This window comes from Lingula anatina, chromosome 1 (assembly GCF_051362555.1).
Source record: "Lingula anatina isolate TDL-2025a chromosome 1, LinAna3.0, whole genome shotgun sequence".
NCBI classification, from domain to species: Eukaryota; Metazoa; Brachiopoda; class Lingulata; order Lingulida; family Lingulidae; genus Lingula; species Lingula anatina.
In genome coordinates, this window is record NC_141767.1 from 26,954,938 (window position 1) to 26,981,827 (window position 26,890).

The following is a 26,890-nucleotide window of genomic DNA, read 5'->3' on the forward strand; positions in this document are numbered from 1 at the left end:
CCTATGGCCTAACAGCATTCCTAGAAGATGACATGGTGCCATTTGTAATGGGCAGCATGACAGAATCTCATTGCAGGTTAGTTGTGCAATGCTCATGACAGTGATTCTGATAGTGATAATAATCTTTCTTTCTTCTTATTTTTTATTTATTTATTTTTTTTTTGGGGGGGGAAGCTATCCATAAAAATCTCAAAGAACTTTACTAAATGGTTAAGTACATTCATACTAAGTCTTGTATTTGAAAAGACAGTGAGATGAAAACCATTCAGTCAAAATGAAAAAAATATGAATTTCTTTTTAATGATAGTGATAATTTAATGAACAATCATCCATGTAAGTAGTCTTATACATTTCACATACTTGATAAGTCTATAACTGGACTAATAAGCCCATAATTATAAAATTATGGAAACCTTGCACTTAATCCCATGCACAACATTTGATTTTTTTCTCCTTGGATGCATTGTCTTTCACATTCATCATTTTATTCTTCAGAAATTAGTGCGTAGCAGGCTACATTATAAACCTCACCCCAAGTTTATGCACATAAAATTTTGTTCTGTAAGATGCCCCAGGCACAGTGGCATCTTTACGGACATTGACTCAGTGAGTCCAGTAATAGATAAAATAATGCAAAATGTATATACCTACTAGTATGATAGTGATGTTTCTAACAGGTCCATTGCAAATGGATGTTGGTTTGCTCTTATTGTTAGCTAGCAAATACTTTTTTATTTAGATTATGAATATTCTGTTTTTTGAGGTGATATTTCCCTATTATTGATTTTGAATTAGAAAATAAAATTAAGAATTTGCAATTTTCAGAAAAGTAAGAGAGGCAGCAAGCAGAGTGGTGGTAACTTTAACATCGACAAAGAAAATCGCTCTCCTTAGATCAACATTTCTGCAACTGAATAAATATTTCCGCAGTGACAATGAAGAGCTTGCAGAGCTAGATGACAATGTTACTGCTCCCCAGGCCAAGCCCACCACCCCTGAACCTGTTAAACAGAAGACAGAAACTACAGCCAAGGTGAACCAGACAATTCAGCAAATGGCCAAGTGTACTCTATATTTACTTTGCAAAGAAGGTAATAATGATAATAATAAGTGGAATATAAAAAGTATTTAATTTTTTTAATAATGCAGTATATTTTGATGCTGAATAAAGCAAAAACTTAATAAAGCTTTATGTTTACATAATTCAAATTCTAAAATGATTATGAAATGTAGGCCTTTTGTTCTGCATATTTCAGCTCGAATAGAAATGGATCCTCACAAAGAAGTGCAAGCAGTTCTTCTAAAGCCTTGCATAGACACAGATCCCACTCTGGTAGGGCTGGTGCAGAATCATGTCAACATCATAGCTAACTTGGCCACGTTTCCACTAAACAGACCAAAGACTACCACATCTGAAGAACCCACTGTGGTAGATGTGGGAGATTTTAAGTATGTTTCCAACATAAACCAATTTTTGCCTGCATCTTTATATAGAATATATAAATAAAACTTTACAAAATTTTACAAAGAATTAGTTATAAATATGATGAAAGTCAATTATGTATGTATCAGCTGCCTTATGTGTACCTGTACACAAAGAAATGAGTAATTATGTAACTGTGATATCTTTGAATTTAGAACAACCATAGTGCCTGCAATGAAAGATAAAATATTCTGTTAAACATTTCAGGAAAAAGCAAAGGAAAGTTAACCACAGTGTAGTGAAAGTATTGATAGCATCTGGAGCGTTGTGTCTCATAGACTTACTTTATGCCTATACATCCAAGCTCTTAGAGCCAAAAGTTCTTAATCATAGCAGCCCTCCAAAGAGTAATGGGCAGTCTCCCAATGGACAGAGCAGGGTGAGAGTCAAAGGTACACCTCCAGGCAAGAACAGTGTCCAAGGAATCAAAAAGACATCATCTCTTCTCTTTAATCCAAGGTGCAGTTTTAAAGAAATATTTGAAGAGAGTGAACAAGGACTAATTATATCCCTTATTTGTGCAATTAAACATTTTGCAGAATGTTCATCCACAACATGTTTTAACAGCATAGAAGAGGAGATAAAGCTTAAGATGCTCAACCATAAATTAAAAGCCACTTGTAAAGCTAAAGGATTTCTGAACAATGCACAAGCTGGAGGTGAGGACCCAGGGTATCCAACCCAAGCATGGGGTCCAGTGACTTCCAACAGGCCTTCCAGTAGAGGTCCTACAGCCAGGCCTCTGACACCACAACAAACCGCAGATGTTTTTGGCAGAGTGAAAGAAAAAACAAAAGATTCTCTGAGAAAAATGCAGAGACCCAACACTGCCAATAAAGTTTGGGATCCTAAGAACCCTTTTCTCTCCTGCACTCTACATAGGGACCCCTTATTTACACTGGAGCAGGAGTACAATGAGAGGATAAAGAGAGAAATGGACTCCATGAGATTGAACACTAGAAAAATGTTATTTCAGAGGGGATGTTTGGAAGCTGTGGGACCATGGTTAATTGCAAATGAAGTTGAAATTTTGGTAGGTTAAAGTAGTGTTACGCAATCTTAAAGTTTAATTTATCTGGCACAAATTTGCTATAATGAAAACAATAGCATACCATATGCACAAACACTATACTATTCTATGTGTTACCGTATGCATGATGGAAATTTATCAGTTACATTCACATATCCAGGTTATGATAATTTCCATTTGGCAGTTTTAAAAGGGAAATAAAGGGGATATATTATTTTACAGTTATATTCAAAACATCTGTATTTTATAATCTTTCAAGGAACCAGTTGGAGACATCTTAAGGTACATGATACAGTCATTAGAAGAGAAGCATCTGCCTCACCCACCAACAGATAAGAGAACTGACAGAATGTCCAGAACTAGGTAAAAACATATTAAGACTGGGCAAGCTTTCCTCTCAAATATGCCCTTAACTTGTTTGTCTGCACTTCAGTGTTTTAGTTATTCGGACTTGATGTGACAACAAGTTTTTTTTCCTTTTTAAGACACATAAAGAAGTGCTTTTCAGCTTCCTCAAAATGTAGTGAGAAATGTATTGGAACCAGGTTGAAAATTAATCTTTTCACTGTTTATAAACAAGATTTTATTTTAATTGTCTAGACCTGTGTCAGCTACAACACCCAAGGATCAAGAAGTGGTTCTGAACAAAGCTCTAAAACAGATGTCATCTAAGGTTGCTGAAATGGTTAGAGAAGCACTAGGTCCAAGAGCTGCATTTTCTCCATTGTTAAAACTCACTGAACCATCAGCAAAACTACGGCCATCAAGTGCAAAGGCGGTAATGATGACAGGTGATTTTGTACATTGGGACTTTCTTTTCATAACTCTCTTCTTATTTTTTTTCATAAAGCTAGATACTATTCATAATATTGGGACTTTCTTTTCATAATTCTCTTCTTATTTTTTTTTCATAAAGCTAGATACTATTCATAATATTGCACATACATGTTTTTGTTTTATTGTCAGGTAGAATAATATGTGAATAATTTTATTCTTTCTAATTTGACTTTTTCATAGTAGAGATGTCAACAGAATCCCATTATTGTGTTTAAATTTTTTTTTTTATCAGAAACACCCAAAGCAGGGCAAGCTCTGAAACAACCAATTTCATGGAAGCCAAGTTTTGATCTTTCCCAAACTGTTGTACAGCAGTGCCAAAGGGGCATAGTGTTGAAAATTGGACCTTATATAGTGCAAGGTCTTACAAGCAGGCACAAGGCTGTCAGGAAGACATGTGTGTTCTTTATGAAGGACCTAGTTGAATTTGAAGATGTAAGGCTGTATTAAGGGAGAACTAAAGTGGCTGTTTATAAGTTTAAAAGTGTGTGTGTATTCACAATGGAAATTAATTTGAAACAGCTTTGTCAGACTGTGACGTTATTAAATTCTTGGTTCTCTACACTAGTGGCTGCTGTACCTTTATATATATGTAACTCTGCTTTTTTGTAGACATGGATATTAATGCAACTTTCTCATCTTGGGGTGATGAAGAAAATGGTCGACTTCCTTAGGGTAAATGATGATGATGAGTTACTGGAAGTTATGGGTAAATACCAGTAAATTCTTATTTACTGTATATTTTTTATATCATAACTTTGAACAAACATTTAATAAATATTAATTTCTTATTAGTCTAAAGGAAGAGAAATTTGTGATTTCTTTTATTAAAACTGTAAACTACATATAACATCTTCATAAAAAATTATAAATATTGATTCTATAAGAGATTTATATCTATAGAAAATTTCACTTTATCCTTGTTTTTTGAAGGATTGATAGTGGCAAGGATGCTGGTGAGTAGTGATGACAGGCTTGGGCAGTTATTTGATACACATGGGGGTCCAACTCTCCTGATGTCAATGGCAAGGAGGACTACTGGATTACTGAGAGATGAGGTGGGGCAGACACTGAAGTCTGTTACGCATGGCAAGTATATTGTTTCAGTTCAACTTATTGCATAGGATCAGTGAGATCACAACAGCGCTTGCAGCTACATGTACAGTAGAAGTGCACAGGAGTATTCTGTATCTTCAATCAACAGTGCATTGTGCACTGTCAATTAATTACAAAAAAAAAAAAAAGAGTCGCTGAGGCAGATTGTTTCTTTGTTTCTGTCACACATTTGTTGATGAATGTCAAAATATTAGTGAATGTCTTGCTGAAGTTTGATTGGCTTTATTTGTTTTGGTTAGTTTGCTTACTGGACACACTTTTGGACAGCAGAATTATTTTAAACCTGCTATACAAATTCTTTGAATTCTGTATTCATGTCATCACTATCTGTGCAAATATGTTTGAATATTGTAAATGCTAATGTGCAGTCTAATTTCACTTTTGTACTTGCTGTATTTTATTTTCTAATTTGATTTTATTTTCACATATTCAGGTCTGAAGAAGCAAAAGTACAAGCAGTTACAAAAAGCTACACAGCACCCTCAGAAAGCAGACATTTGGGATCGGGTAAGGTCCAACATAGATATGTACATGTTTGAAAATGTAATTGTTTCACACTTGCTGTATGAGCTAAATTTAATTTAAGCTACAACAGAGGCAATAGTGAAAAATTATTGAATCACAGATGGGATAACTAATTTGGAATAATTGCATAATAAAACTCTGTAATTCAACAAACTACATTAATCAATAAAAGATATTTATATTGATATATATTGTATTGATCTTTTCCTAAATGAGAAATTCTATTATTTTAATTTTTTTTAATTGTCAGGTTTTTCAAAAATGGCAGGAACAAGACAGAGTAACACAAATATTCCAGAGGCCATACATCTCACCTCAGCATCAGGTTTTATAGAAACCACAACACTGATATGATCTTTCAACTTCTTGAAACTGTATGACATTTTAAAATATTTCAAAAAAAATATCCCAAGATTCCGAACAGATTAAAACAAAAATGTTTATTTGATGTGTTCTCATACATTTTTACTTTGCAAATTTGTTTGCAGGTGCCTGTAACCTGTGATGATCATTAGTTATTATAGCTTGTGATGTAATGTCCATATGATAGTACAAAATCATATCTTAAAACAGATACACATTTAACTTTTTTGAAATAGCTAAAACTTATACAAATATGGATATCTTAAAAAGTGCAATTTTATTTACATTTAAGACATTTCTAGATATTGTTTTGCTAGAATTGTGAATAAGTGCAATAATTCTAGATATGACAGCTGGAGCAAAATGTACCAATTATTTAAATATTGAAGAATAAAGGTGTCTACATATCAGCATTGTATGTGTGTGCATGCATTTCTCCTACATTTATCTAACATCAAGACCTTTTGCTGGAAATGCCAGTGAAATAAATTAGCAATATAATGTTCTAAAAAGCAGCAAAAAAGTACTTTTGGCATTTTTGTACAACAAAAGTCAAATTCAAATCTCATATTAAAGTTGTTTAAATGAAATGAATAATTATTCCTTGTCAGAGAATTATATTTCGAATTTGACTTGAATATCTGAATTCTTCATGTATTCTTCATGTACTTTATCAAACATTTCACTTTGGGCCACAGTGAAATAGTTCTTCCAGTCTCCCACAACACCTGAGGATCAAAATATCTTCAATTTTAAAACAATTACAACAAAACATACAACAAAACCGAACTGTGGGATAATTAGGGATATTGTAACCCTTGTGACCACTTGTCATCCAGATACCGAAAATGACTTCTTTCCTGCATCTAATTATTGAATAATGCATCTATCTTTGTGAGATGAAATATATGTGTAAGTGTTAATTAATTTAGTCACAGAACACTGAAGATTATTACTCAAAAGAATGTATGTAAACAGTAAATAAGGAGTTTTGGGAAAAGGGTGACAATATCCTTTACTGGGTATATGAACAAAATAGTTTTCATATTTCTAGATCTTTTTCATAAGATACCTCCTTATAATCACTTAATTTAATTTTGTATTGCATTGTATAAATAGAATTCCTTGATATTTTTGCTTTGTTGTTGCAATAAACATCTACACCTTTTCAAATGAGAAGATTTTGCAGACTTACCTTTTCTCATAAATAATGTATATCTTGTATGTGACTTGGCATCTTTCACTGATTGAAAGTTGCACTTGTCAGCAACTTCCTTTAAGAACTGACTACTTCGAGGTAAGCAGAGATGTTCTGCTATTCTTCCTGCTTCCACTTCAAGGTTCTTGAAAATTAAACAAATGTTTATGATAGTCCTATTGTAAATCAAAATGATAAAAAACAATATCTATTTGAATTCTATCTTTTCAAAATATGTTAAACAATTTTTTGTGGAATTGCTTGGAAATAATTAAATATATACTACAAAAAATTGATAAATATGAAGTACTTAAAGAATTCCTTTTCTAACTGGAAAGTTATGGGCAGAATTATCTATTTGCAAATGCATCTCATATAATGAATAGAAAAAATATCTAGTATCATATTTTGAATGATGTGATTTATTCACTTTCTACCAGGGTCACACATTTTTCACTATATATTTGCATATCTGGCTAATTCATGACACGATTCTTGCCCTGAAGAAAAATGCAAATAATTAGAGTTTTAAATAATTTGTAAAAGAGAACAACAAAACTTGTTCATTATTATCATGTTTAACTCAAACAGAATATGCATACCTGGATCATGTCTTCATAGGCCACAAAGAGAATGTTAGGGTTACTTTTAGCCGCTTCTCTCCACCCTAAAACATGTTCCCACCAGTTACCATATATTACTGTAAAATAATAATATTAATAATCACTTTATGGTTCCATTCATTTAAATAGAAACACAGTCTACTTCTATGTTGTACCTTTTGAAATCTATATAAAAAACAAGAAACTTGACAGCAAGTAAACAAATATTTTAAAGTTCTTTTATAGTTTGGATGATGAAACTAACATTGCCATAAGTATATCTTTTCTCTCAATTTGTAACTGGTTAATACAAATGTTTACAACTTCAATCACCTTTCCCTGATAAAAACATGGGGAGAAAATCACTCCATTCCCCATTAAATTTTGCATATTGGTAAGTTTTGCAAAAGTTGTACAGTGAGACAGCAACATCTTTGGGGTTTCTGATGATATAAATCACTTTTGCATTGTTGAGCAAATCCTTGGGAGCATGTCTATGGTGAAGATGGGCTGCCAGAATTCTAGGAGTCGTCAACTGAGTTTCCAGGTATTCATGGCTTAGGCCTGACAGTGGAAAGTGTGACAGGGGGTAGTATTCAGTTTTGCCTTGTATAAGCATGTGCATCACTTCCAGTGTCCAGTGGCAGCCTAAAAGAGAAGGTCAATGCACATTCAATAATTTTCCCAACAGGCACAAAATTTAACATATTTATACAAGTAACGATGGAACAGGAATGGAAGTCCACTAGGAACAGCTAGTAGTCTGTTTCTCAATACTCCAACTAACGTTAACCTGTACTAAGCATATGGGACCTGGGATTTCCATTCCTAGGACTAGCATTCCTGTCACACTGGGTCCATCTAACCTATGAATTTTGCAACATCAACACAATTTTGGAGATTTAAGAAAGGTGTCAAGCCAGATCAATTAATAGAGAGAAAAGAAATTTGTGTGCATGAATTGAGGGGGTTTTATGCTAAAGAAAAAGAAAAATAATTAATCTGTGGCCCTAGTAATGGGTAACGCTTCTCCACCCTCCCCTCATACGGTGATCACACACTCTCTCGTTGAAGGGTGCATATCTATATTCCAACGGCCTTTTGCTCCGATGGTTTTTTGTTCCGAGGGACTTTTGTGTCAAAGGTTTTTTGCTCAGAAGGGCTGCTATTCCAAAGCCATAATGGGGTTGGTAATTCTGTACATGCAAGTAATAACATTGCGTTTAAGCACAGCTAACCTCTTTTGGAACAGCAGACCCTTGGACTAAAAGTCATTGGGAATAACAGGCCCTCTAACCCTCAGAATATCAAACCCTCAAAACAGCGGTCAATTTTTAAGCTTGTCTCCAACAATCTTCGGAATATACCGGTAGTACCCTCAGAACAATAAACCCGGAACAGGCCCGTAGCCAGCAATTTCAAAAGGGGGGTTCTTTTTCTGGAAAAGTGGACCTTTTTCTATAAAAACTTCATGTACCTAGATCAAATTTTACCCAAAGTGGACCTTTTCCCAGCAAAAAGGGGCGGTTCTTTCGAACCCCCCCAACCCCCCCTGGCTACGGGCCTGCGGAAGATGGGGGTTCAATATTTGTAGATTTGTTATTGCACATGTACCTGACTTGGGGAAACCACACAGGAATGTGTCAGAGTCACGGACAGGGATTTGCTGAAGAATATCAAGATTCTTGCCAATATCGGGGTAGCAGGGGAAATACACTCCTTTCCATTCAATCAGCTGCGCTCTGGTACAGCCACTGGCATCTTCCAAGTCCTGTAGAGACATTCTTTCTGATTTCCACTTGAAGATTCCCTACAATATATTAAGTTATAGAAAACACTTACTTATCAAAAATTTGTGCTTCACCCAGCCCTATTCAATACAGGTATATATATACCAGTACGTGCAGTGACTATATACCGGTATACAGTATTATTATTATTTACGTACCCTAACCTAGTAGTAACGGCGGTAGTATATTTCGACGGCTGGTCAGAACCTGACACGTAAGGCCGAAAACTGGGGTAAGCTAGTCAGCAGGTTGATGTGAACTATGCTGACAAGCAGTGTATTACGTAAATCACTCACGCCCGGCTGTCACCTTGTTCGATTCGCCATACTATCTTATCAATGTAATATATAAACAGGAGAGGCTTGAAGACTATCAGTAAGCCCTAAATCGACTATATCAAGAGCTCGTCCGGCCGATTTCAAATAATAATTTCTAGATACGATACGAAGAACGGGAAGTAAAGTGTCGAATCGCGAGCCCCGGTGAGTGGTCGAGACGGAAGTGCATTTGTGCGTGTATTGTGTATCGATGCATTTCTGGTGAGGCAGCACAGTAGGCCTACGTGCCAATGATTTCGGCGTCGTTTATGCTTTTGTTTTATTATCTTTAAAAGATTAACTAGTTATGCTAATAATTCTGATGGAGTCCATCTGCATGTGTTGATAATGTCATAAGATTAAATGCTTCACATTTACATTAAATTAAAAAAGCTTTGCATTATTCAGCGTAGAAAGTTAAAAGTGTAGTCTTAAAACGTGATATTATTGTACCTTGGCAGGGCAGAATATCTCAACAGTTGTTTTAGAGCACATGCCAAATCGATTAATGAAAGAAGCCCCCCCTCCCCCCCATTTTGCTTGTTTGTACGAGAGTCTTGCGTAAATAAAACGTTTGAGGCCTAGATTCGCCCAGTTTCGGGAGGGGAACACCCTTTTGTCCGAGGTTCACCGGAGTTGCGAATGTGCCTGACAGCTGATGTTATAGTGAAGCCTATATAAAAGAAGAGTTACTGTCGCTTTGATTAACATTTAATCAATAACACTTGGGAAATAACAACTGTCCTGACAAAATACGTATATGTTTCCCCGGTAAGTTGCCAAAACAGGTAGGCTCACGCCTCGATCAGATGTAACGGCCCTAGGTCTCACTGAGATCCCTATATTTTTGCATGTGTAACTGCAAAATAAAAAGAAAATTTTGCTCAGAATTATTTTTAATAGACACTAAAACTAATTATTTTAAGTCCAAAAACAGAATTTTATGCGCTTTGCAGGTGGGCCTATAATTTTGATTAGGGCCTACATTTGTAGAAAATAAAAATGTTTAGGAATACATCTTCATTGTAATTTCTGTTTGCAAATTGACTCTGTTAAATCTCATGCAAATAGCCGATTGCACACTGTGGCTAAAACTCTAGTCACAGAAAGTGATAAATCAAGCTTTTTGTGTAATCATGCAAACATTTTCCTATTAATTTTCCTGCTAGTTTGCACAGTTTTCATATCCAGTAACGAATGTTTGAGTGATAGAAGTTTTAAAAATAACAACTCTTTTGGATAATAGTCGAACGTTTGTAATGCTAACAAATATCAGTCTGCGCTAAAGGGGTATTACGAGATGCACGTGTATTTCACTGATGCTCTTTGTCCTAAACGCCGACCCAAGTTGGCCTACATTTATATACAATGCCTGGAAAGGAAGGTTTTGCAAATTGTGTGTGTGTGTGTGTGTGTGTGTGTGTGGGGGGGGGGGGGGGGGGGGGGGGCTTTTTTTTTTTTTGAATGACAGGCCGCGGATACAAAGCCGCCTTGGTTCCCTGTATGTAGTCCTTGCCATTTTAATGTCGACTGTTGAATTGCCCCAGTATGACCATATCAAGTCTTGATAAGCAGGGGCCCAAGAAGGGGGGGAGGGGCATAGAAAATGTAAAGCATGATTGGGTAAAGCAATAGCGGCGACGTGACATTAAGAAAAAAAAAAAAAGAAGAAGAAAAAAATAAGTAAATGCACTTCTTGCCGATAATCCCACCGAGAAGATAGCACTTATTGATGAAAGGGGTTAGCTATTGACTCAATTTAAGTTAGATCTGTGGCGTAGCTGGTAAAAGATAGAGATCGATGACCATTCCCACCTAAGCATCATTTTAATGACTTTTAAGTGAAGAGAAACGACGCAGATTTTATGACCAGCAATAAGTTGTCAAATTGCTTACTTATTCTAAAGAATGTACCTTTCTTTATGCAAAAGGTAATTTGTACGTACGGACCCAGAGCCTGCATTCCTTTGCATTCCTTTCTCGCGACTTTCCGATTCCGGGACCATGCACGTCGTAGGCGTGACGGACTGTCATAATTATACATCATCGAGTATTTGAACTCGTGCACGCTGTCGAATGCGCTGTGACTGACCTGCCCAACATGCGTACGTACGTTTTCTTCTTATAGTAATTAAATGCAAATTTTAGAAATTGTTTCTAGCAAAAATGTTACATTGACATTTTAGAATTCGAACCTGCGTACAAATGCGTAACTGTGCCCAAGTGCAGCCGCGGAAGCTTTGTTGGTAAGCTTCAGATCAAATGGAAACTTTCTACCTAACGTATGGTCTGGCAAATGTATTTCATCCTGCGCAACGCCAGTCGACGAATATGGTCTTATCATCAACGTTGAAGTTCATGATGTACACAAGACCTTGTTTGAGAAGCCGACACGGAGCGTTCCTAGATTAATTAGGCCTACTTTTTTTCCTATAACTTTGTTTATTAATTGCTGAGCTTTAGCTTCACCTATGACGTTGAAGAGCCAAAGGCGGTCCACACCGGACGGTTTTGGTTTAAACAAACCCCCAAGAAGAGGGAATCATTAAAAAACGTTCTAATGTGTAAAAACTGGCTTGCTTAGGCCTACCATCCATGCCAGTGCGACGATGCGAATTTTGAGGAAAACATATTTGGAAAATAATTCCGCAGAGAATATATTACATTTGTCTGCTGAACACGGTTTACAGGTGGTATGACAGGGGCGGATCCATGATTATTTGAATGGGGTGGAGGTGGACGTTTTTGTTAGGAAATGGCTGGCTTTGGATACAAAACCGAACATCGCTCTCCTTGGCGTCGGGCTCGCGGCCCGCTGCAGGGCCCCAAAATTTTTGGTGTTTTGGAGGGCAAATGGTGCCATTTGATATGGTTTAGAACTATGATTCAGCTAGTCAATATTGTAATTTCAAGAGGGGAATAGGCCTATTAGTGTGATTTTTACAGAAACCGAAGGGAGTTCAGAACCCCCCCTGACCCCCCCTAAATCTGCCATTGTTATTTATAAGAGATACAGTTTTGCCATGTTTTTTGTAAGACATTTGACTTTATCCCGTCACCATACCGTCTAGCTAATAGTGGATGTAACTGAATAAATTGAAATTTAAAAAAAATATTACAAAAACACCAGACAACTAAAAATAATGATACGCCTTTTTTCAATTTTTAAAAGCCTCCACCATTCTCTTGTTTTTAATTTCTCCCTCTACCGGTTATTTCTATTATTTAAAGACATTTTGAAATTTAAAAAAATACAGAAAAAACTCAACGCATGCTGCTTTTCGGTCGCGTTCAATGTTCATCACCAGACGTGAAAAATCAAAAATCAAGAAGTTGCAAGTTATAACTTCTTGCAAAAATTGACCCACTCCAATGTCGTTCGTGCGCCACCCTCTTGCTGACGTCGCTCGTGAGCCGACGTCGACAACGTCGATAATTTTATAATGAGAATTTCTAAGCGTCATATTTTGTAGACTAGCAGGGCAATTGAAACAAGGCAGCAAAGCTGTCAAATGTACAGACAAAAAGCAGGAAATAACTATGCACAAATTAGGCTACTGTCAATTCTGATGCAAAAGTACATTATGTTAAACTGCAAATTCAACCTCAAATTTTAATTATACTCAACAGGTAATACCAATGTAATTAAAATGTGTAACAAGCATAAGGCTTCAGGCCCATGGGATTTCAAGTTCACACTTTGCAAATATATAATTTCCAGAAAAAAAGCCAATGAGACTGCTTTTTCCAACTCAGGCTGCATTTTAGTCCTGTATTTCTTTTTTAAAAGTTTTGCAATCATAAGTAACATGGTTTTCCCATAATGGTCATCATAACAGCAGCCCCCAAAATTGTGTTTTCTTTTATTCTGATGCAAATATAACATAATGGTTAACCGTCAATTTTTAATAATAAAATATACGTATCATGGATTTTCAGAAAATGTGACTAGCATGGGTCTTCATGAAACTTCAAAGTCACAACTTGAAAATGCCAAAATGGCCTATCTGTTTTTCTTATATTGTGTTTACAGTGTTGCATATATGCTGAAAAGTGAAAAAAAAAGCATAACTACTAAAATAGTGGCCCAATCATGCTGATTTTCAAATTTGACCTGTGTTTTAGTAAGATCGATTACTCCTGTGAGTTTCATGACAACAAGCCTATCGGTTTTCCTTGAAATGTGTTTACAGTGTTGCATATATGCTGAAAAGTGAAAAAACAACATAACTTCTACAATAATGGCCCGATCATGCTGATTTTCGAACTTGAACTGCGTTTTATGAATATTCATCAGCTCTGTAAATATACAGCCAAAAAGTAAAACTGCCTTCTACTTATCGTGTTTACAATGAAAGTGCACGGCGCTGGCAACAGCGACATTGACGACGACGACGGCGATGACAGACACAGGTGATGGCAATATGTACAGACACATCTGTACATAGTTACTGTACAGTTTGAGAACAGTAAGTGACATGGTTTTTCTTAAATGGTCATCATGGGTGCAGTGCCCAAAATGGGTTTTTTCAAATTTTGATGCAATATTACATAATGTTAAACAGCATAATGACCATCAATTTTTAATAATAAAATATTAGTATCATGGATATTCAGAAAATGTGACTAGCAAAGGTCTTCAGGCCCATGGAATTTCGAAGTCACAACTTGAAAATGCCAAAATGTAAACAAGACAGCACTGTTCTGAAATGTTTTTTTTTTTCCATTTTTAATTTTTTTAACATAAAACAAAATTAACAGGTTACTGCCATTTTTATACGATCAACTAAGGAAATTGATAAGATGGGAAAAATATCAATACAACAGTGTTAAATGTCCAATTTCCTCCATTCTGAAATTCTGAACATAGTGAATGATTGAATCTGACAAACTGCAATGATATGAGTTTATTTCCATTTTTGAAACTTTATTACACAATACACAATAACAAGTTTACCATCATTTTTAAATAATCAACTAATAATGTTGTAAAGATGCAGGAAATGTCAACCAAACACTTTTACATGTCTTATTAGTTAAATAATGAGACTGTTAACATGCCTAAGAATTGAATCTGAGGAAATGTGAAACAAGACAGCTCTGTTCTGTCATGGGTTTATTTCCATTTTTAACACTTTTTTTAACATAAAACAAAATAAACAGTTTACTGCAATTTTTATATGATCAAATAAGAAAATTGATGAGATGGGGAAAATATCAATAGAATAGTGTTAAATGTCCAATTTCCTCCATTCTGAGATTCTGAACATGATGAATGATTGAATCTGACAAACTACAATGATATGAGTTTATTTCCATTTTTGACACTTTATTACACAATACACGATAACAAGTTTACCATCATTTTTAAATAATCAACTAATAATGTTGTAAAGATGCAGGAAATGTCAACCAAACACTTTTACGTCTTATTAGTTAAATAATGAGACTGTTAACATGCCTAAGAATTGAATCTGAGGAAATGTGAAACAAGACAGCTCTGTTCTGTCATGGGTTTATTTCCATTTTTAACACTTTTTTTAACATAAAACAAAATAAACAGTTTACTGCAATTTTTATATGATCAAATAAGAAAATTGATGAGATGGGGAAAATATCAATAGAATAGTGTTAAATGTCCAATTTCCTCCATTCTGAGATTCTGAACATGATGAATGATTGAATCTGACAAACCACAATGATATGAGTTTATTTCCATTTTTGACACTTTATTACACAATACACGATAACAAGTTTACCATTATTTTTACATAATCAACTAACAATGTTGTAAAGATGCAGGAAATGTCAAACAAACACTTTTACGTATCTTATTAGTTCAATAATGAGACTGTTAACGTGCCTAAGAGTTGAATCTGAGGAAATGTGAAAAAACAGCAGAACTTCTAAAATAATGCCCCGATTATGCTGATTTTCGAACTCAACCTGCGTTTTAGTAAGATTGACCACTCCTGTGAGTTTAATGACAAATGGCTTATCTGTTTTTCTTATATTGTGTTTACAGTGTTGCATATATGCTGAAATATGAAAAAAACAGCATAACTACTAACATAGTGGCCCGATCATGTCGATTTTCGAACTTGACCTGCGTTTTAGCAAGATTGATAACTCCTGTGAGTTTCATGACAACAGGCCTAACTGTTTTCCTTAAAATGTGTTTACAGGGTTGCATATATGCTGAAAATTGAAAAAACAGCATAACTTCTACAATAATGGCCCGATCATGCTGATTTTCGAACTTGAACTGCGTTTTATGAATATTCATCAGCTCTGTAAATATGAAGCCAAAAAGTAAAACTGCCCTCCACTTATCGTATTTACAAGGAAAGTGCACGGCGCCGGCATCGGCATCGGCGACGGCGACGGCGACGGCGACGACAGACGCAGGTGATGGCAATATGTACAGACACATCTGTGTCTGTACATAAAAAAAAAAAAAAATTGCAACACCCACTTTTACCAAGCCGAGAATCTTAACTTTCTTTTGATTGGTTGACCTATAACATTTTGACCAATAGTATCAACTTCCGGTGAACGCACATGCAATGATCTATGAAAGCGAATGCTCTCTCGATATTTCCACAGATTTCGGAGTTTAATGCATTCGGGCTGTCCTCTTTCGCCCAAAAAAGCTAAGATTGAAGCCGGCCAATTTTCAACTTGGTCCAGAATGACTATTGGAGAAACTTCTTCGGCTTCCAGTGCTGAATGCGACGGCCCCTTTATCCAACAACCAGGCTCCAGCATACGGAAGTCACTGAATGATACCAGACAATATAGGTACTATTGTCAAAGTCTAATTTTATGCATATTGATGAACATGTAGTGCACGATGACACAGTGGTTTTACTGTTTATTTCCATGTAGATGTTGATAGACACCTTCAACGGACTTGATTTGAAAATAGATTTCTTTCCCGTATTTAAGTCTTTGAACATAATGTGTTCATCTTTTAGCGCATTGAGTCAACCACACTGTCTGATTATATTAAATATTCGAGTTAACTACGACAGACTGGTTAATGGCCTACCATTGTAATACCACATAACCAGTTATATTTTGCATTTTCAGAATTGTTACTCTCTCAAACTCTCTCAAAGTCTTGCTAATATCCGACTTAAAAGCAGGAGAAGTGGCAGCAGTTCTTCAAGATGAAGAAAGTGAGGATGAGGAGGAGGAAAATGATGGTAACATTGTTTGATATCCATTAGCAAAACATCAAGAAAGCTCCTTTTAGGCTTATATCCCAAGTATCTCAAAGATACAGTCATGTAAAATAAATAATGGGAAACAAATGTCATATAAATGCTGTCTAAAAAAATAAAACTGCTTTCAAAAAGCTGGTGATTTTAGGGCATTTATACAGAATCAGTTTAGAGCCATGATAAATATCCACAGGTTTGTATATAGATATTATCTCCTTTGACCTTTCTTTAGAATGTTTGCTTTAATTAATTTCAACTTTCATTTTAGAATCTGGCAGTGAAAGAAGTGAAGGGGAATCTGGATCAGAGGATGAAGATGGGGATCATAGTGATGTAGAAGAAGAAATTGAAGAGCCTGGTGATTTTTCAAACCACACCAAACATAAAGATAGTGAAAAGCTGGTAAGTCTTTAATTATTTTTACACAGGTTGGGAAAGGAGACAAAAATGATTTTTTCTAGTTTTTGCAGTTTTTCTTCTCTGAAAATGCAAAAATATATTCTATATTTAAAGTTTGATCAAAATTGTCCACATTAAATAACATAAATTGTGATTCAATATTATTATAATATTTTTTATTTTGTATATTTGAACATCTTGTGATTTGTTTTTAATTTGAAAATTCCCATGGTCTGCTTACAGTCAGCTGCGGCATTATGTATTGGAGTTGGAAGCTTCTCAGACCCTCCAGATATTCCTGGACTAGCACATTTTCTTGAACACAGTAAGCTTAATTAGGAGATCTTGGATACTTCTATCTATTCTCAAGCAGAGCTTGATATCTATGATATGTAAAACAAAACAACTTATATCTATTTGAAATCATATTACACCCTCACTTATATTTATTAGTAAAACAGTACTTGGGTGAATGTTTCTGATGGTATTTACATGTACTACTAGTTTGGTACAACACAAATCTCTGGAGAATACTGTTTATGTTATTAGAAATTTAATGTGTTCAAGGTAAAAAACTATTGTGAATTTGATATTTTATTCTTGCCTTCAGTGGTATTTATGGGCAGTGAAAAATATCCAGATGAAAATGCATTTGATGCATTTATAAAGAAACATGGTGGAAATGACAATGCTTATACAGACTGTGAGAGGGTAAGTAAAATGACCGGAATAATTTTGGATAGTATAATAGAGATATTGAGGAATCCTGTGTTTGGAATGCATTAGTAAATAACTGATCTTTTCCATAGGTTCCAAGTATATAGTTCAATATACCATACAGTTTCTACTGTTCAGACAAAATAACAAACCACATAAAACTGCAAGAAAAAAAAAAGAAAAAAAAAACAGGAGCATCTGAAGTAGTGTCATGCACAGATGAGTGACCTTGACGTATCTTCCATAGATATACAAAACAACATTTAATATTATAAAAAATCTTGCTTTCATTCATTAAATGTTTTCTTCACAATTTGATATTTTCAGACTGTGTTCTACTTTGATATTCAAAGGAAGCATTTTCGTCATGCTCTGGACATATTTGCTCAGTTCTTTACTTCCCCACTTATGAAGCAGGGTGCTGTTGACAGGGAAATCAAAGCAGTGGACAGTGGTAAACATAAAACCTTAAATAGAAAATTTGTTTATGTTGATATATGATGTACAGTAATCTGTTTTTAAATATTACTTTCAGTTTTTTTACCTCAGCCTCATATTAATGATACCAACCAGAATATTTTATCACAAAGTTATTTCAATTAACTTTTTTTTTCTTTGCAAATTTAGAATTTGACATGAACCTCAATTCTGACTCGGCTAGAAAAGAACAGCTTTTAGGCAGTTTGGCCCAGCCTGGTCACCCAATGGGCAAGTTCATGTGGGGAAATTCAAAGTCACTTAAGACAGATACTGCAGCTCAGGGCATTGATATCTACTCCAGGCTTCAGGATTTCTACAGAAAGCACTATTCTGCTCATGTAATGACATTAGCTGTCCAGTCAAAAGGTACTTAAATGTTTTCCAGTTTTTTTTTTGTCCAGTTTTTCGTAACTATATCCACAGTGGCAAAAGCTATTCAAAAGGGAGTCCACCTTACTCATGCCTCCCTGCTGATAAAAGAATGTTATTTAATGTAATGTATAGATGTATTATAAATTGAATAATTATTTACTCAGTATTGATGTATCTTTTAGATTCTCTGGACAACCTTGAAGAATGGGTCACAGAGATATTTTCAAAGGTACCAAACAAGTAAGTGATTGATTAATGAGAAGAGACGGGATGGAACAGTATGGCTTAAAAAGAATTATTTATTATTGTGTAGAATTCATTATGATTGGGTCTTTATTTGAGTATGCAGGAAAATAAAAGTTGCTTTTGTTTCCTTTTCTAGTAATTTGCCAAAGGACAACTTTGATCATTTGAAGGTAAGTTTGTACTTTTTGATGCTGTTAAGAGAATATTGTATTTTTATATACTCATTTATACTAAAATGGTAATTGTAATTTTATGTTTAAAATACATACCTATTAGTAAACATACCTATTAGTAAAATTCCATTATTTTTTGCAGGACCCATTTGAAACTCACAATTTCAACAAGTTATACAAAGGTACAGTCAAATGAATGTGTACAATATTTGTCTTAGAAAATAAATGGTAGATATTATGTTGAATACTTTTCCCTTAATGCATTATACTTATCTCATTTTTTATAGAAACAAAAATCCAAATTGAATTTTTAAATCATTAAAATTTTTTGCCATCATTTGTAATAAAAAATAACATGATCGGTATTGAGTTATTTTAAGTGTGTAAGACAAATCAAGTTCTCTGTCTTATAGTTTACATATTAAACTTTAATATACCAAGATGTTGTTCTGCATGACAAATATTTAACTGTTCTTTAGTTATTCCTGTGAAAAACTTGGATCATTTGGAAATCACCTGGGCATTGCCTCCACTAGGAAAGCACTACAGGTATGTTTTCTTTTATCTTTTTTTTATTTAGGGAGAAGATTCAAGAAGTGATTTTTTTTGTGATAGAATGTTAGTGAACCTCTGATAGAATAATTGCTATATTTTGTTTGTTATGGTTTCTTTTTCTTTTAACTCAGTTAAGTAATCATTTGATAAAAGATACTTTTATATTTTGTTGTGTTTACAGGGCCAAACCATTGAATTACATCAGCTGGCTTTTAGGGCATGAAGAAAAGGGCAGTATCATATCATACCTTAAGAAAAAGTAGGTTCTATCTCTTATTGACTACCCAAATAGACTCACCTCTCGAGAAATCATTGCTTTCAAGAAATTGCTGAAAATCAGAAGTATGTGCCTTTTCCCACTGTTTTTTCCCAGCATGCCTAATGTAAACACACTGCGTTGTCAAGTAAAATGAAACGTCTGATACTAAGTATCAAATGTGGTGTTCAGTACACTTTGTTCGCATATACAAGTCAAGGTCATAAATGCACAATTTAAACTGTCTAATTAAGCAGTTTAAATTTTGATTATTGAATCTTCTATAATCTCATGGTTATTTTCTCAAAATTTGCATAAGCTATGAAATTGTTCTCATTGGAAAATCACCCAGCAGCTTTCCAAATAAATTCAATGATGTCACAATGTACTTTTTTTTCATCGAGATCTTGAAGGCATCAGCGTTACCATTTGCAGCACATTTAAATTTCTATTTCGAAATCTATGCAATCTTTTGGATTGAAATTTGCAACACATATTCTTTACATGATATCGCACCTATGTACAAAATTAAATTTGAGAGCTTTAGATATACTTTTTCTACAATGCCTGTTAAAGTTTGAAAATATCCCATTTTATGTCAATTTCATGAAGGGTGAGTCTAGGTAAAACTAAAGAAAAAATAATACTCCAAATAGAAACATGATATTTATATGAACATCTTTTTGATTCTGTTGTATGTACTCTTAAATTACTTATATGATAATGATTAAGGAATTCTTAGTAGTGTTATTTCATCTTTGCAGGTTGTGGGCCCTGTCAATCACAAGTGGCAATGGAGATGGTGGGTTTGAGTTCAACAGTACTCACTCCTCATTTTCTATTTCCATTACCCTCACTGAGGAAGGGTTCATTCATGTTGCTGAGGTGAGATTTTGTTTAGTTCCTGAGATGAAATCATTTGTATCTGTATCAAATGCTGAGTTCACTGATGTTTTAACAAAATTATATTTTGACAATAATATCTAATTAACATCCTGGTATAATTTCATTACTGGCAATTACTTGGCAATGACAGATACTTCTCAATCTAGGTGCTGACAGTTGTGTTTGATTATCTGGCAATGCTTAGAAGAGTAGGACCCTGTTACAGAGGTTTCAAGGAGATTCAGACTATTGAAAATAATGATTTCAGGTGGCAAGAACAGGTAAAGATATCTAGATATCAAAATATTTTATATGAAAACTTTTTTTCATTATTTGTACTTCAACTGATTTCATAAGTACTAAAAAGACTACTGAGAAATCGCTCACTGATATATGAACACTAACATGAAATATTTCTTTGAGATTTAACTTGGTAATGTTAAATCTGATTCAATGAATCTGCAGTTTATAATAAACTTTTGTTAATTGCAGTCAGAACCAGTTGACTACGTTGAAAAGATCTGTGAGAATATGCAACTTTACCCTCCTGAAGAGTATCTAACTGGGGACAGTTTGTTGTTTGAGTATGACCCACAGGTATTCAATATGGCAATTAAAATACTAATATCTATACAATGATGTTTGTGCAATCCCCTTGCCTTACATGTTATAAATGGCTTTACCATCAAAAATTAGATATTTGTTTAAAATGCATGCAAACTGATACTTGTATGCACAACCCTGTCAAGGATTATTTGTAAAAGCAAATATTGACAATCAATGGTTTTGTATTTGAAGTATTCATATCTGGCATTGTTAATAGTCTCTTCACTTAATATAAGTTAAATATTATATCAGTTGGAGATACTTTATATTTTTACTGGAATTGCTGAAATTAGTCAGTTTTGTAGTATAAATCGCTTGTTATTACTAATCACCTATAAAAACATAGATCATTGCATGCATATTATGGTGTTTTATTTTGCTAAAGTTTCAATAATCTATGTAGATTTAATTCAAGTAGTATTTTTGTATTGTTTCAGCTGATTGAACAGTGCCAAAATCTTATGACTCCAGACAGAGCAAACATAATGGTGTTTTCGAAAAAGTTTGAAGAGATGGGAATATGTAATCAAAAAGAAAAATGGTTTCAAACTGATCATTGTGTTGAAGGTAAAGTAACATTAAATACATATATTACATTTGTTGATCTTAATTAATAGAAAATATTGTGCCCCAGTAGCAAGTCCAGTTCACGCTTGGTGCATTGATGGTATTAGATCTGAAAACAGACAGGCATTAAAAAATTGATGTTCACATCTTTTTCTCGATTTTTGTTACTGAACTAAGATTATTTTAATTTGTCATCAGATGTCCCTGAAGAATGGATGCAAGCATGGATGAGCCCTGACCTTGGGAATAATCCTGAACTACACTTGCCAAAAGAAAATGAATTCATTGGTAAAAGAAATTTTCAAGTTTGTGAGGGGGTGGGGTTGCAGTGAGTGGAGTTTTAAAAACATAACTTCCTGTTGTTATTTTCATAGTGTTAGAAGTTGTGTATCTAGTATACAATATTTGTTGTGAAGAAATAGTTTACGCTTACTCTTTAATAAAAAGCAAGCTTGAACATAGACTTACTCTTTAATAAAAAGCAAGATTTTCTGAACTTTTTAGCCACTGACTTCAGTCTAAAGGAACCAGACATGACACCTGTGATGGAGTTCCCTGTAGCAATTTTAGATAATGAGCAATCTAAAATATGGTATATGAAAGACATGCATTTCAATGTGCCTAAAGGTAGGTGTTTGTCTAGATATCTCAAAATATCTTTATTTGCTGGAGTCTAATATCAAACAGCATAAAATTTACAAAATATCCGATGTAATTGAAGCATATTTTTCAAAACGTATACCATAAGGTGTGTGAAGTAAATGATTACGCTTAAGACCATATAAGCCTTATGATGTGGGAGTACAAAATGTAATTCATTTTCTTTTTAGCATACATATTCTTCCATCTGATATCTCCTATTGTTGGACAGACTCCACAGAGGTATGGAACATGCAATCTGTATCCAGTAATCTATATCTATCTAAAATGACTAATTTGTAAATATTCCATATTACATACCTACGGCAATAACCTTATAAATGGAGCTGGCAAATTAAAGACAAAATTAATGTAATCATGTTGATGAGATGGTGCTTATTTCACTTTGACTTTGCTCTTTCAAATATTAACATTTTCTTGAAAAATTTTCTAGCATGGTTTTGATGGATTTGATGGTGCAGCTACTTCAGCTCAAGTTAGCAGAAGAGATATATTCTGCAGATCTAGCTCAGTTGAGGTAAATACTTCTAAATTTTAAGATGAAAGCACTTTCAAATATACGTATTTTAGAGAAAAAAAAACCTGTAAGAAGTTTTTATGTCCCTGTTTTCTTCATTCATTTATGTCTGCACATAAGGCCAAACAGTCTCGGAAGTTTTTTTATTTTGGACACCATCTGGTGGAGAGCTAACAGGTGTTGACCAAATGTAACCTGTTCAGTCATCTTCATGAATGATACTGATCTGCAATCAAATGAGGTTCAAGGACTTATGAGACCTAATTCGAAGCAACTCTAGTCTCAGCATATTGCTGCAGCCATATGCCATTCTGCACAAGGGCAAAGGATGATGATTATGATTTGTAAACCATTGGTATTATTTCTGTTATAGCTGTGCAGCAAAAGTGCTTGAAAGTGGGCTTGAACTCCAGTTCAGTGGATTTAACCACAAATTGCATGTAAGTGGCTTTTTATTTTTCATTCATTGATGCATACATTTATCATAAAATTAGTCTATTTCGTTACTGCTTTGGTACTATAACTCCTTTAGTATGTTATATTGCTTCTTAAAAGGTAACAAACCTCATTACTCATCTGAAATCTGTATTACATTTAGATGTTTTTTAGTTTTATTATCATTATTTTTTAAGGCTCTCTTTCACAAAGTGGTAAATGCCATTGCTGACTTCAACCCATCTGAGGATTTGTTTTCTACAGTTAAAGAGCAGACTAAGAAAATGTATTATAACACTTGCATCAAACCCAATCATGTTGTCAGGTAATAAATATATGAGTAAAAGTATAATACATATTTATTCATAATGGAACAAGAAAAAGCACAGTTTAAAAGAGGTTTTGTATTCTGGAGTCTTATCTTCTTTTATGTTTACACATTTAATTCTTAGGAGTAATTTTGTAACATGAGCGCAGTAGGTCAGACAATGCTTGTTGCTATATCTGCAATTTATGCAACTGTGAAGAAGGATTAGGCTGTGGTGATAATTATCAGACATGATAAAGTGTATTTCAGGTAACAGTACTCTTTTGTTATCATTGTTTTTATGATTCTTTTTTTTACCCATTTTTGCAGAGAGATCCGTTTGGCCATTCTTCAGGATAGGTTTTGGCCTAGCACAGACAAGCATTTTGTGGTGGATGGCTTGACTCATGACATGCTGATGAGTTTTGTTCAACAGTTTAGAACTCAAGTCTTCATTGAAGGAATGGTGCATGGCAACATGACAGTTCAAGTAAATGTCTTGTGTTGATCTACTTAAATAAAAATTCATTTTAGCCATATTTCATCTCTCTCTCTCTCTCTCTCTTTCTCTCTCTCTCTCGTGATATAGTTAATATGTACTCACTTGATGAACTTACAGGAAGCACTGGACCTTGAAGAGTATATGTGTAAACAGCTCAAGTGTTCGGCTGTACCAAAAAGCAGCCTTCCAAAGGTAAGAAGTACTCTATATAACAGTTAGAGGGAAAGCTATTTTTCCAGGTAGTCGTAGTGTTTCAGTTTCTGTTTATGTTAAATGACCGTGTGAAAGAGAAAAGGCATACAGTTTGTGAATTATTGTGAGACTTTTGTGGAAAATATTGTTACTCACATTTCAAATATCAAAATAACCACACATTTTTCAGACAAGAGTCCATCAGCTCCCAGCTAAAACCAGCTACTGTAGAGTGAAAACTTTTAACCCCAGTGACTGCAATTCTGTGGTTACTAATTATTACCAATGTGGACCTGAAAATCTCCGCCTGGCAGCACTCAATGAACTTGTGATAGTAAGTTATAAAGAAATTCACATTTATTTTCCTTAACATGTCACTGTATTCATCTAATAGAATGCCTGCTTATTTTTTTTTTCACCAGTAGTAATCAACAGTTATGCCATCAACGTTTCAGCCCTCATATGCCACCTACAAGGGGCAAGTAATTTTTATATACAGACACTGTATGCGTCTGTATGTGTTATCATGATCTGACACATCTGCCAATTTTTTGTCTCACTTTAAATTTACTGAGTGGCTTTGTTTAGTAAAAAGGCAGTTTTTTTAAAAATCAGCATCATCTTATTATTTTTACAAAAATTATTGATTTTTTGTGTCTGTTTTTGTAAGTCAGATCTTGAATTTTCAGATGCGAATGGAAGAACCATGCTTTGAAATTCTAAGAACACGAGAACAGTTGGGCTACTCTGTGTTTTGCACACATCGTGATACAAATGGAGTCTTGGGGATGTCTGTCACTGTCTGCACACAGGCAAACAAATTCAAGTAAGATGGATATAGTTCTCTTCATTTTGATTTACATGCAACTGTGTGGACTTGTATATAACTCAGTGAAATAACTTAATGCACTGCTAGGGCAATTCATAGTGAATGATGGTACCACGCTTCAAATGCTCCACTTCATTTTCATTGATGTTTAAAAGGTTCTCTGTCAAACTATGATTGTCTGCTTTAAAATGTTGAAAGTTATATTAGTACAGTGATTATGCAAGACATTTTATTTTGTTAATAATTAATTTCATTTTTCTTCTTTTAGAACACAGTATGTGGATGAGCACATTGAGATGTTCTTGAATGAGTTTGATGAAATGCTACAGAAGATGTCTGAGGAGGAATTTGAATCTCTGGTGTGTATTAAAAAACTGAAACAATTAGGAAAATAGATGAAGAAAAACACTGAAATAATGAGAAAAAATAGATAAAGAAAAAAAACTAAAATAATTAGGAAAAATAGATAAAGATTAATGGGTTAGTGTCTAATAACAGTTGAATGCATTACTCATTTTAACAGCAAAATTGAAATTTAAAACATTTCACTGCAGGTTAATGCCATGATAACAACAAAAAAATGCGAGGACTCGCATATGGGGGAGGTAGCAGACCGCAACTGGGGCCAAATTGTACACCAGCAATATATATTTGACAGAAGGCAAAAGACCGTAAGATGGGTTATTCTGTTTTAATGGGCAAATTTGAAAAGATGCTGGATAATAAAATATTGAAGTTTTACTTAACACTTTTTGTGTAAAAATATACACTCAAGTAAATCATGTCCAGATATCACTCTTTTTTTTCATGCAGTTGGTTAATTAGTTCAATTTCAATGTTTACAGATTGCAGAGTTAGAGAAGTTAACAGTGCAGGAGTTTAGGAAATGGCACTACCAGAACACACTGGAGTCAGGAAGAAAAAAACTCGGTGTACAGGTGAGACATTGGAGAATTAGTTGAAAAAATCATCAAAATTAAAAATAATATTAAAGAAAGAAAGGAAGAATTAAAGTGGTGAAGTTAAAAAGTGGAGGAAATAAAATCTACATGTTTTTCGTGTCCCCACTTAAAAAGAGAAAATTCAAAATATGCCCCATTATTAAATTTTTCTTGGTTTTGTCTCAGGTTATTGGAGAGCATGGGAGCACTTCAAGTGGTGGTGTTTGTTCTTTGGAAGTAAAGAGTCCCAACACAATGGAACAGACAGGCAATTCTTCAGGTTTATATTCTTCAGAATTAAAAGATGTATCCAATATGAAAGATAGCTCTCGGGAGAGTGTTGCACTAAACCCAGAGATGAGCAGAAGAGTTGCTGAAAGATGCTCAGAAGCAAGAAATGGGAATAAACTAAGGTACCAGATGGTCTATTCTGAACAGTGTGAAGATGGTGCTGTTGAAGTGGTCGATATAACAGACTTTAAAGAAAGCCTGCCTTTGTTTCCCATCTGTAAGCTTCTTTTATGATGCTTGGCATACTATCATAATTTTCTTTTAACAAATTCATATTTATGGATGTTCTGGGAATGTAAACAAATCTAATAATAAAGGGACATTTCTTAATGTTGTTGACTGTTCTTTTTCCATCAATTTAAAACTAATGTGAACTTTAAAAAATAAAAATTTATTCCTCATTCAGTCGGGTTCTGTGATTAAAAAAAAAAATTGTAGTTGTAAGAAATGTCTTGTCAAGATAATCATTCTAG

At 34.3% G+C, this 26,890-nt stretch overlaps 3 protein-coding genes across 6 annotated transcripts; 2 read left to right on the top strand and 1 right to left on the bottom strand.

The window, feature by feature from the left end:
* The first annotated feature begins 1 nt into the window (after position 1).
* On the top strand, positions 2-6,533 carry LOC106157114 (uncharacterized). Its single transcript, XM_087001047.1, has 11 exons — positions 2-76; positions 826-1,091; positions 1,257-1,449; positions 1,691-2,516; positions 2,773-2,876; positions 3,114-3,304; positions 3,583-3,785; positions 3,963-4,059; positions 4,284-4,439; positions 4,900-4,973; positions 5,242-6,533. The coding sequence occupies exons 1-11, from the start codon at positions 33-35 to the stop codon at positions 5,323-5,325; spliced, it is 2,238 nt and encodes a 745-aa protein (XP_086857173.1). The 5' UTR covers positions 2-32; the 3' UTR covers positions 5,326-6,533.
* LOC106157116 (sulfotransferase 1B1-like) lies at positions 5,413-9,422 on the bottom strand. 4 transcript variants are annotated; one of them, XM_087001052.1, is made up of 6 exons: positions 9,254-9,422; positions 8,769-8,964; positions 7,488-7,802; positions 7,155-7,252; positions 6,550-6,697; positions 5,413-6,082 (listed from the first exon to the last, which is right to left on the bottom strand). In XM_087001052.1, the coding sequence occupies exons 2-6, from the start codon at positions 8,935-8,937 to the stop codon at positions 5,970-5,972; spliced, it is 843 nt and encodes a 280-aa protein (XP_086857178.1). In that variant the 5' UTR covers positions 8,938-8,964; positions 9,254-9,422; the 3' UTR covers positions 5,413-5,969. The 4 variants fall into 4 exon arrangements, with proteins under 4 accessions (XP_086857178.1, XP_086857177.1, XP_086857176.1 ...); XM_087001051.1 differs by having other exon boundaries at positions 9,241-9,422; XM_087001050.1 differs by having other exon boundaries at positions 9,109-9,422.
* A 6,368-nt stretch (positions 9,423-15,790) lies between these two features.
* LOC106161938 (nardilysin) lies at positions 15,791-26,749 on the top strand. Its single transcript, XM_087001032.1, has 30 exons — positions 15,791-16,062; positions 16,354-16,469; positions 16,756-16,889; positions 17,130-17,211; positions 17,497-17,597; positions 17,931-18,057; positions 18,231-18,449; positions 18,638-18,695; positions 18,838-18,871; positions 19,017-19,056; positions 19,354-19,423; positions 19,611-19,688; positions 20,450-20,570; positions 20,738-20,851; positions 21,063-21,167; positions 21,614-21,743; positions 21,942-22,031; positions 22,248-22,370; positions 22,574-22,625; positions 22,837-22,920; positions 23,294-23,360; positions 23,553-23,680; positions 23,993-24,152; positions 24,282-24,356; positions 24,547-24,690; positions 25,046-25,182; positions 25,454-25,544; positions 25,740-25,856; positions 26,031-26,123; positions 26,313-26,749. Exons 1-30 carry the CDS (start codon positions 15,845-15,847, stop codon positions 26,649-26,651), a joined length of 3,447 nt encoding a protein of 1,148 aa, XP_086857158.1. The 5' UTR covers positions 15,791-15,844; the 3' UTR covers positions 26,652-26,749.
* Positions 26,750-26,890: the final 141 nt, after the last annotated feature.

Coding starts and splice junctions, on each gene's coding strand:
- LOC106157114 (XM_087001047.1), top strand. CDS start 33: ATGGTGCCATTTGTAATGGGCAGCATGACAGAATCTCATTGCAG. Junction 1,092..1,256: donor ATATTTACTTTGCAAAGAAG/GTAATAATGATA, acceptor TGCATATTTCAG/CTCGAATAGAAATGGATCCT. Junction 2,877..3,113: donor GACAGAATGTCCAGAACTAG/GTAAAAACATAT, acceptor TTAATTGTCTAG/ACCTGTGTCAGCTACAACAC.
- LOC106157116 (XM_087001052.1), bottom strand. CDS start 8,937: ATGTCTCTACAGGACTTGGAAGATGCCAGTGGCTGTACCAGAGCGCAG. Junction 7,803..8,768: donor GTGTGGTTTCCCCAAGTCAG/GTACATGTGCAA, acceptor CTTCTCTTTTAG/GCTGCCACTGGACACTGGAA. Junction 6,083..6,549: donor TACATTATTTATGAGAAAAG/GTAAGTCTGCAA, acceptor TTTGATCCTCAG/GTGTTGTGGGAGACTGGAAG.
- LOC106161938 (XM_087001032.1), top strand. CDS start 15,845: ATGCTCTCTCGATATTTCCACAGATTTCGGAGTTTAATGCATTCGGGC. Junction 17,212..17,496: donor AGCACATTTTCTTGAACACA/GTAAGCTTAATT, acceptor TCTTGCCTTCAG/TGGTATTTATGGGCAGTGAA. Junction 19,424..19,610: donor CCACTAGGAAAGCACTACAG/GTATGTTTTCTT, acceptor TTGTGTTTACAG/GGCCAAACCATTGAATTACA.